Source organism: Leucoraja erinacea, chromosome 6, assembly GCF_028641065.1.
Source record: "Leucoraja erinacea ecotype New England chromosome 6, Leri_hhj_1, whole genome shotgun sequence".
NCBI classification, from domain to species: domain Eukaryota; kingdom Metazoa; phylum Chordata; class Chondrichthyes; order Rajiformes; family Rajidae; genus Leucoraja; species Leucoraja erinaceus.
Genome location: NC_073382.1, coordinates 81,380,094 through 81,390,088, shown reverse-complemented (window position 1 = coordinate 81,390,088; position 9,995 = coordinate 81,380,094). Strand labels below are relative to the sequence as shown.

The 9,995-nt window shown below is 53.6% G+C and overlaps 1 protein-coding gene across 2 annotated transcripts in view; it reads left to right on the top strand.

The window, feature by feature from the left end:
* Positions 1 to 9,995, top strand: part of nup98 (nucleoporin 98 and 96 precursor) — a 100,482-nt gene that overhangs the window by 70,552 nt on the left and 19,935 nt on the right. For both annotated transcript variants that reach the window (XM_055637421.1, XM_055637420.1), the window contains 5 exons: positions 1,072 to 1,249; positions 3,257 to 3,400; positions 5,905 to 6,081; positions 7,823 to 7,964; positions 8,771 to 9,200. In XM_055637421.1, the coding sequence (XP_055493396.1) occupies positions 1,072 to 1,249; positions 3,257 to 3,400; positions 5,905 to 6,081; positions 7,823 to 7,964; positions 8,771 to 9,200 (1,071 nt within the window). The remainder of the gene's footprint in view (positions 1 to 1,071; positions 1,250 to 3,256; positions 3,401 to 5,904; positions 6,082 to 7,822; positions 7,965 to 8,770; positions 9,201 to 9,995) is intronic.

Here is a 9,995-nt window from a genome sequence, read left to right as displayed (position 1 = left end):
GCACAAGATTGGGTATGAAGGGACTGCAGATGCTGGTTTAAACCGAAGGTTGGCTCAAAATGCCAGAGTAACTCAGCGAGACAGGCAGCATCTCTGGGGAGAAGGGATGGGTGGTGTTTTTGGGTCGAGACCCTTCTTCAGACTGAGAGTCAGAGGAGGGAGAAACATAGAGATATGGTAGGGTAAGGTGTGAAAACGAGAGATCAAAGCAGAGGATAGACAATGTTAGAGTAACTCAGCGGGACAGGCAGCATCTCTGGGGAGAAGGGATGGGTGGCGTTTTGGGTCGAGACCCTTCTTCAGACTGAGAGTCGGGAGAGTGAAACATAGAGATAGGGTAGGGTAAGGTGTGAAAACGAGAGATCAAAGAAGACGCTAGAGAGACGGATGAAGAAGGGTCTAAACTAGAAACGTCACCCATTCAACTAGAAACGCCACCCAGAGATGCTGTCTGTCCCGCTGAGGTACTCGGGCATTTTGTGTCTATCCTAGCATAGGATTATTGCTGATGGAACATGGGATGCTGCTGACGTTTGTCCTGGTCTCGGGGTAGTGCTGGGGAGGCGGGAGGGAGGCCAGGGCTTGTACACTCTGGAGTTTAGAAGGATGAGAGGGTATCTCATTGAAACACATAAGATTGTTAAGGGCTTGGACAAGCTAGAGGCAGGAAACATGTTCCCGATGTTAGGGGAGTCCAGAACCAGGGGCCACAGTTTAAGAATAAGGTGTAAGCCATTTAGAATGGAGACGAGGAAACACTTTTTCTCACAGAGAGTTGTGAGTCTGTGGAATTCTCTGCCTCGGAGGGCGGTGGAGGCTGGTTCTCTGGATACTTTTGAGAGAGAGCTAGATAGGGCTCTTAAAGATAGCGGAGTTAGGGGCTATGAGGAGAAGGCAGGAGCGGGGTACTGATTGTGGATGATCATCCATGATCACATTGAATGGCGGTGCTGACTCGAAGGGCCGATTGGCCCACTCCTGCACCTATTGTGTCTATTGTCTATTGCCAGGGTGTTGGGAGGGTGTAGACAGCCCGGGCTGACGATTGCTCTGTCTCTCCGTGTGGACCAGGCGGGCGGAGGTGACCCTGGACGGCATTTGGCCGACGGACAAGAGCACGCGCTGCCTGATCAAGTCGCCGGAGCGGCTGATGGAGATGGGCTTCGAGGAGAGGCTGGAGAACTCCTCGCGCAAGCAGGGCGCCCGCTTCCTGGAGTACAGGAGTGAGACCGGCTCCTGGGTCTTTGAGGTAAGGACGGGTCCCTTCATCCTTCACCCCAGCCCTCCCTTGGGGTCCCACCTCACCCTCTGCCCTAGGTCTTATACAGACCGTTGTACTCCCATGGAGAGAGAGTTGCTGCCTCACAGCGCCAGAGACCCGGGTTCGATCCCGACCACGGAGTCTGTACGTTCTCCCCGTGACCTGCGTGAGTTTTCTCCGAGATCTTCGGTTTCCTCCCACACTACAAACACGTACAGGTTTTAGGTTAATTGGCTTGGTGTAAATGTAAATTGTCCCTGGTGTGTGTAGGATAGTGTTAGTGTGCGGGGACCGCTGGTCGGTGCGGACTCGATGGGCCGAAGGGCCTGTTTCCGCACTGGATCTCTAACCTAAACTAAACAAAAACTACATGCCTTGTTCCATAGACGCCACTCTGTGTGGAGAAAGGTTGCCCCTCAGGTTACTATTAAGTCACTTTAAGTCAAGTCACTTTTATTTCTATAGCACATTTATAAAACAACTCTCATTGACCAAAGTGCTTTACATTGGTGGAGGCACTAACGTTATACAACATTGGTTCATAGATTAAGTACCTACATAAATACATACATATAGGTCTCCCTCAGAGGACGTCAATAAAGGCTTGAGAGTAAAGATGAGTTTTAAATCTTTCCCCTCTCACCTTAAACCATATAACCATATAACAATTACAGCACGGAAACAGGCCATCTCGGCCCTTCTAGTCCGTGCCGAACACTTATTCTCCCCTCGTCCCATCTACCTGCACTCAGACCATAACCCTCCATTCCTTTCCCGTCCATATAACTATCCAATTTATTTTTAAATGATAAAATGGAACCTGCCTCCACCAAGCTCATTCCACACAGCTACCACTCTCTGAGTAAAGAAGTTCCCCCTCATGTTACCCCTAAAGTTCTGTCCCTTAATTCTCAAGTCATGTCCTCTTGTTTGAATCTTCCCTACTCTCAGTGGGAAAAACTTATCCACGTCAACTCTGTCTATCCCTCTCATCATTTTAAAGACCTCTATCGTCCCCCCTTAACCTTCTGCGCTCCAAAGAATAAAGACCTAACTTGTTCAACCTTTCTCTGTAACTTAGTTCCTGAAACCCAGGCAACATTCTAGTAAATCGCCTCTGTACTCTCTATTTTGTTGACATCCTTCCTATAATTAGGCGACCAAAATTGTACACCATACTTCAGAATTGGCCTCACCAATGCCTTGTACAATTTTAACATTACATCCCAACTTCTATACTCAATGCTCTGATTTTTAAAGACCAGCCTTTGTCCTCTGGTCCTCTGGTCCTCGATTCCCTTTCCCTGGGTAAAACAGTCCGTGTATCGACCTGATCTATTTCAGGTGGTCCCGGCTGCGTGCTGCAGCTGCCGGATGCACAGCTGGAAGATCTGGAGTACACCGCCACCACACACCTGGAGTACTGTGTGCAGTTTTGGTCTCCTAATTTGTGGAAGGACATTCTTGCTATTGAGGGAGTGCAGCGTAGGTTCACCAGGTTAATTCCCGGGATGGCGGGACTGACATATGATGAAAGAATGGAGCGGCTAGGCTTGTATTCACAGGAATTTAGAAGGATAAGAGGAGATCTTATTGAAACATATAAAGTTCTTAAAGGACTGGACAGGCTAGATGCACTAAAAATGTTCCCAATGATGGGGGAGTCCAGAACCAGGGGTCACAGTTTAAGAATAAGGGATTGGGCATTTAGTACTGAGATGAGGATACACTTTTTCACCTAGAAAGTTGTGAATCTGTGGAATTCTCTGCCACAGAAGGCAGTGGAGGCCAATTCGCTGGATGTTTTCAAGAGAGAGTTAGATTTAGCTCTTGGGGCTAACGGCATCAAGGGATTTGGGGGAAAAGCAGGAACTGGGTACTGATTGTGGATGATCAGCCATGATCATATTTAATGGCGGTGCTGGCTGGAATGGCTGACTCCTGCGCCTGTTGTCTATGTTTCTAACTCCGCCACCCTTGCAACTCCTGCCGCAGGTGATGCACTTCTCCAAGTACGGGCTGCAGGATTCAGACGAGGAGGACGCCGAGCCCTCCAAGGCGGAGACGAAGAAGATGAAAACGGCCTCTCTCCCAGCCCAGCGGTCCGAGCAGCTCTGCAAACACAGCCTCATGGAGCAGGTAGGATGCAGCCAGGGGAGTAGTGATGTGCTTCACCCCCCCCTGTCCACCCCCCCCCGTACACTGACCACCCCTGGTGCTGCAGCTAGAATGCAGCAAGATGTGCTTTACCCAGTTTGCTGCCATCTCCCCCACCCCCGCCCCTCACTCTCTCTGTCCACCCCCAGTCGGTCACGGTGGTGCAGCGGTAAGAGTCGCTGCCTTACAGCAAATGCAGAGCCGGAGACACGGGTCCAATCCCGACTACGGGTGCCATCTGCACAGAGTCTGTACGTTCTCCCCGTGACATGCGTAGATTTTCTCTGAGATCTGCGGTATCCTCACACACTCCAAAGACGTGCGGGTTTGTAGGTTAATTGGCTCGGTAAATGTAAAGTGTCCCTAGTGTGTGTGTGTAGGATAGTGTTAGTGTGCGAGGATAGCTGGTCGGCGCGGACCCGGTGGGCTGAAGGGCCTGTTTCCGCGCTGTATCTCTAAACCAGGGGTCGGCAACCTACGGCCCCAGGGCCGAATGCGGCCCGTAACCCAAAATCATCCGGTGCGCAGGCGGATTTTGATTCCCGTATTCATCCGGAGCGGTGAGCGTGGCTGAGCTCTGGCTGTACCGCATCCTGCACAATGCCGCCGGCAAGGGCGCGCACCTTCTGTGAACACGGGATTCGATGCCTGCTATCCGGGGCGGGATCCATTTGTACCCGTGATCGATGTGGCCCACAATCCGCTTACAGACATGCGTCCCTGCCCCTATGCAGAACAAGTTTGCCCTGCTCTAAACGAAACTACACCTATGTTGGGGGAGTCCAGGACTAGGGGTCACAGTTTAAGGATAATGGGTAAGCCATTTAGAACGGAGACGAGGAAACATTTTTTCTCACAGAGAGTGGTGAGTCTGTGGAATTCTCTGCCTCAGAGGGCGGTGGAGGCTGGTTCTCTGGATGCTTTCAAGAGAGAGCTAGATAGGGCTCTTAAAAATAGTGGAGTCGGGGGATATGGGGAGAAGGCAGGAATGGGGTACTGATTGGAGATGATCAGCCATGATCACATTGAATGGCGGTGCTGGCTCGGAGGGCCAAATGGCCTGCTCCTGCACCTATTGTCTATTGACCCCGTGATGCAGGCAGGTTGCAGCAAAGGTCACCCTGGTGTGCTTTACCTTGCTTGCTGCGATCTCCCGCCCGCCCCTCGCTATCTCTGTCCACCCCCACCAACTGACCTTGCAGGAAAGGTGCAGCAAGGGGCAGTGTGCAGGACAGAACTGCAGATGCTGGTTCACACCAACGATAGACACAAATTGCTGGAGTAGCTGAGGGTTATGGGGAAAGGGAAACGAGAGATGTAGTCGGTGATGTAGTGACATGTAGAACAAATGATTGAAAGATATGTACAAAGTAACGATGATCATCGTCTGCTTTGATCCGTCGTTTTCACACCTAGCCCTTCCATATCTCTCGTCTCCCTCTCCCTAGACACTCAGTCTGGAGAAGAGTCTCGTTCCGCAACGTCACCTATCCATGTTCTCCACAGATGCTGCCTGACCCGCTGAGTTACTCCAGCAGTCTGTGAAACGTCACCTATCCATGTTCTCCACAGATGCTGCCTGACCCACTGAGTTACTCCAGCATTTTGTGTCTATCTTCGATGCAGCAAGGGGCGTCGTGACTTGCTTTACTGTTCAGTTTAGTTTATTGTCACATGTACCAAGCTACAGTGAAAAGCTTTTGTTGCGAATTAACCAGTCAGCGGAAAGACAATACATGATTACTGTCTCTCCCCAGAGCCTCATGCTGCGGCAGGTGGGGCGGGTGACAGGACCTGTCTCCCTGCACACTGTCTCTCTGAGCTGCCAGGTCCTGTCTGACTACACTCGCGCTGAGCTGCCAGGACCTGTCTCCTCACACACTGTCTCTCTGAGCTGCCAGGACCTGTCTCCACACTCACACTGAGCTGCCGGGACCTGTCTCTCCCACACACACACTGAGCTGCCAGGACCTGTCTCCCCCACACAGACACTGAGCTGCCGGGACCTGTCTCCCCCACACACCAGTCTCTCTGAGCTGCCAGGACTTGTCTCCCTACGCACGCTGAGCTGCCGGGACCTGTCTTCTCTCACACACACACACACACACACACACACCCCCCCCCCCCCTCTCACCCACACTCCCCTGCCTCTCCACACACACACACACACACACACACGACCACACACACACACACACACACACACACACACACACACACACACACACACACACACACACACACACACACACACACACACACACACACACACACACACACGCACACACACACACCCCCCCCTCTCTCTGCCGGGACCTGTCTCCCACACACACACACTGAGCTGCCGGGACCTGTCTCCCCACACACACACTGAGCTGCCGGGACCTGACTGAGCTGCCGGGACCTGTCTCCCCACACACACACTGAGCTGCCGGGACCTGTCTCCCCACACACACACTGAGCTGCCGGGACCTGTCTTTCCCCAGAGTGCGATGCTGCAGCAGGTGGGGCGGGTGCTAGAGCTGGACAGCGACATGGCCGACATCACACAGGAGCCCGCTCCGGACGGCTTGTTGGACGAGGACATGACAGAGGAGCAGGAGCCCGTGTCAGCGTCCAGCCACATTGCATCCAGCCTGGGGGTCGACCCACACACCCTGCAGGTAAGCACTCGCAGCGGGCTGGGGGTCTCTGTTAATGCTCCAGCCCCCTGGTCTGTCTCATCCTTAAGAGATTCAAGATAGTTTATTGGATTGGATTCACTTTTATTGTCATTGCACTTTTGAGTGCAACAAAATGGATTAGCCTGCAGTCATAACATAGAATAAATAACATAACAAACACTCAACACAGTTGAAAGTCCCAAAGTCATTGTCTCTTCCCTCCTTGCTCTCCCTCTGCGCCGAGGCAATCCAAGCCTCCGATGTTGCGACCCCGCCGGGTGATGGTGTGCGAGTCCCGCGGCTGAATCCGAGCTCCGCAAACGGGCCGGTTCAAACTCCGGGGCCCGGGGCGGTCGAAGCTGCCGAAGCTGCCGCCCTCCAGTCCTGCGGACGCAGCTGTTGTTGCGGGAGCTCCGGAAAAACAGGTCATGTCATTGTCATGTGTCTCTGATAGGACAATGAAATTCTTGCTTTGCTTCATAACAACAGAACATAGTAGGCATGACTACAGAACAGATCAGTGTGTCCATATACCATTATATAAATATATACACACATGGGTAAATAAACTGATAAAGTGCAAATAACACATAATGGGCTATTAATGTTCAGAGTATTGTCCGAGCCAAGTTTAATATCCTGATGGCTGTGGGGAAGTAGCTATTCCTGAACCTGGTCGTTGCAGTCTTCAGGCTCCTGTACCTTCTACCTGAAGGTAGTGGGGAGATGAGTGTGTGGCCAGAATGGTGTGGGTCCTTGATGATGCTGCCAGCCTTTTTGAGGCAGCGACTGCGATAGATCCCCTCGATGGAAGGGAGGTCACAGGGTGTGCAGTTTTGGTCGCATGATTTGAGGAAGGACATTCTTGCTATTGAGAGAGTGCAGCGTAGGTTCACCAGGTTAATTACCGAGATGGCGGGACTGTCATATGCTGAGAGAATGGAGCGGCTGGGCTTGTATTCACATGAATTTAGAAGGATGAAAAGGGATCTTATAGAAACATAAAATTCTTAAGGGATTGGACAGGCAGGAAACATGTTCCCGATATTGGGGGAGTCCAGAACCAGGGGCCACAGTTTAAGAATAAAGGGTAGAACGTAGATGAGGGAAAAACGTTTTCACCTGGAGAGTTGTGAATCTGTGGAATTCTCTGCCACAGAAGGCAGTGGAGGCTGATTCTCTGGATGTTTTCAAGAGAGAGTTATATTTAGCTATTACGGCTAATGGAATCAAGGGATATGGGGAGAAAGCAGGAACGGGGTACTGATTTTGAATGCTCAGCCATGATCATATTGAATGGCTCTGCTGGCTTGTGGCCTCCTCCTGCACCAATTGTCTATGTTTCTATGAATCTGTTGAATTCATTGCCACAAAACAACAGCAAAGGCCAATTCAATGGATATTTTGAGACTTGTTGGCTCTGGAGAGGGTCCAGAGATGGTTTACGAGAAGGTTTTCAGCAATGAGTGGGTTAACATATAATGAGCGTCTGTCGGCGCTGGGCCTGTACTCGCTGGAGTTTAGAAGAATGAGGGGGAACCTCATTGAAACGTACAGAAGAGTGAAAGGCCTGGATAGAGTGGATGTGGAGAGGATGTTTCCACTAGTGGGAGAGTCTAGGACCAGAGGGCACAGCCTCAGAATTAAAGGACGTTCCTTTAGGAAGGAGATGAGGGGGGATTTCTTTAGCCAGAGGGAGGTGGGAGGTGACCTGTGACCCCAGCGTCTGTCTGTCTTGCAGGTGATGAAGGTGTCTCTGTTCGGCGAGGAGGAGGACGAGGAGATGGACGGGCTACAGGAGCAGCGTTACACCCCACGCATGTCCCGTGACGCTTGCACCCGACCCCTCCTCCCCACCCACGACCAGCGGCCCAGGGGCCTGGGTAAGGGGCCGTTGTGGAGGGGAGGGGGGGCGAACGCACACACACACACACACACTCGCGGCAACCTCAGTGGGCCCTCGCTTGTCCAACCCCCCCCCCACAGCGATGCACTGGAGGTGTCACCCCCCCTCCTCCCGCACCGTGCTGTCCCCCTCCACACAATCACCGCTCTGTGTGTCTCTCTCCCCCCCCCCCCTAACTGCCCTGCCCCCTCACCATCCAGTACCCCCCCCCCTCACCACCTTGCCACTCCCCACCATGTGTTTTCCTCCCCCTCCCCTAACCATTCTGTCTGTCCCTTCTCCCTCCCTTGCTCCCCCCCTCCATCTCTCTCCCTCCCCTCAAAACCATTTTCTCTCTCCCCCCTCCCTCTCTTCCCCCCCCCGCTCTTGTTCTATGCCCCTCTCCCCCCCCTGCCCCTCACCCTCCCTCATCCCCCCCCTTTCTCTGTCTCCCCCAGTTCTTTTTCTCTGTCCCTCTCTCTCCTCCCCTCTCCGCTCCCCTCACCACCCTCTCTATCTCCCCCTCTCGCCGTCCCTCTTTCTCCCCCACCCTCTCTTACCCCCCCCCAATTCTCAGCCCCTCTCCCCCCAATTCTTCACCCCTCTCCCTCCCATTCTCCACCTCCACAATCTCTCCCCCCCCCCCCCCCATTCTCCACCACCCCTCTCCCCAGTGCACTCTCTCCCCACTCCTCCCCCCCCCCCCCCACTCTCTCTCCCCTCGCCTGTTCTCTGCCCCCTCCCCGTTCTCCCCCCGTTCTCTGCCCCCTCCCCCCTCACGATGGTGCTGCTACTGTGTTGCAGGCTCGATGCTACTGACCTCGAGTTTGAGGAAGCTGCTGCCTGGGGCCGGTGGGCAGGTGGAGGCGAGGAGTTCGTGGTCGTCGCTGGAGGTGGAGTCGCTGCGCTCACCGCTGCTACAGTCGTGGCCGGTGTCGGGGCAGCTGCCGGCCAACTTTGCCACGCAGGGGCAGGCAGCCGAGCTGCCGCTGAAGTCGGTGGGGGCGCGGCAGCAGCGGGGGCTGGTGGCCCCCGAAGAGTCGGTCACCTGGGGCAAGGGCAAGCTGCTGATGGACATGGCCCTGTTTGTCGGCCGCTCCTTCAGGGTGGGCTGGGCCCCAGGGGGGGTCCTGTGCCACAGCGGCAAACCCCTCAGCCCCCCCACAGCCCCCCCAGAGCCCGACACCTGCAGCCTGGAGTACAACTACTTCCCCAAGCCCACGCGCATCAAATCGTGAGTACCTCCCGCAGCCGCGCCGGGGACACGGGGGGGTGGTGGGGGGGGAGAACAGGTGGGAGGGTCGTAGGGTGGGCTACTACTCAGTAACCCGCTGAGTTACTTCATCACTCTGTGAGGTTTTCTCCGGGTGCTCCGGTTTCCGCCTTAATTAGGTTAATTGGCTTCTGTAAAATTGTAAATTGTCCCTAGAGTGTGTAGGGTAGTGTTAGTGTGCAGGGATCGCTGGTCGGCGTGGACTCGGTGGGTCGAAGGGCCTGTTTCCGCGCTGTATCTCTGAAATCTAATTTTTGAGTCCTGGGATAAAGAGACAGTGTTAATTGTATCCATGCCCCTTATCATCCTGTAGACGTCTACAAGATCACCCCTCAGACTCCTCGTCACGGCCTGCTCAACCTCTCGTTGTAGCTCAGGCCCTTGTGTCTTGGCATTCACGGCTAGTCCCATTCGCCTGCATTTGGCCCATCTCCCTCCAAACCCTTCCTCGAAGGGTCTCTACCCGAAACGTCACCCATTCCTTCTCTCCACAGATGCTGCCTGACCCGCTGAGTTACTCCAGCACTGTGTGAAATGTCATCTATCCATGTTCTCCACACATGCTGCCTGACCCGCTGAGTTACTTTTTGTAAACCAGCATCTGCAGTTTGTTCTCAAAAGATCATGTGAGAGGAAGTAGAATTAGTCCATTCGGCCCATCAAGTCTATGCCATTCAATTATGGCTGATCTATCTCTCCCTCCTAACCACATTCTCCTGCCTTCTCCCCATAACCTCTGACACCCGTACCAATCAA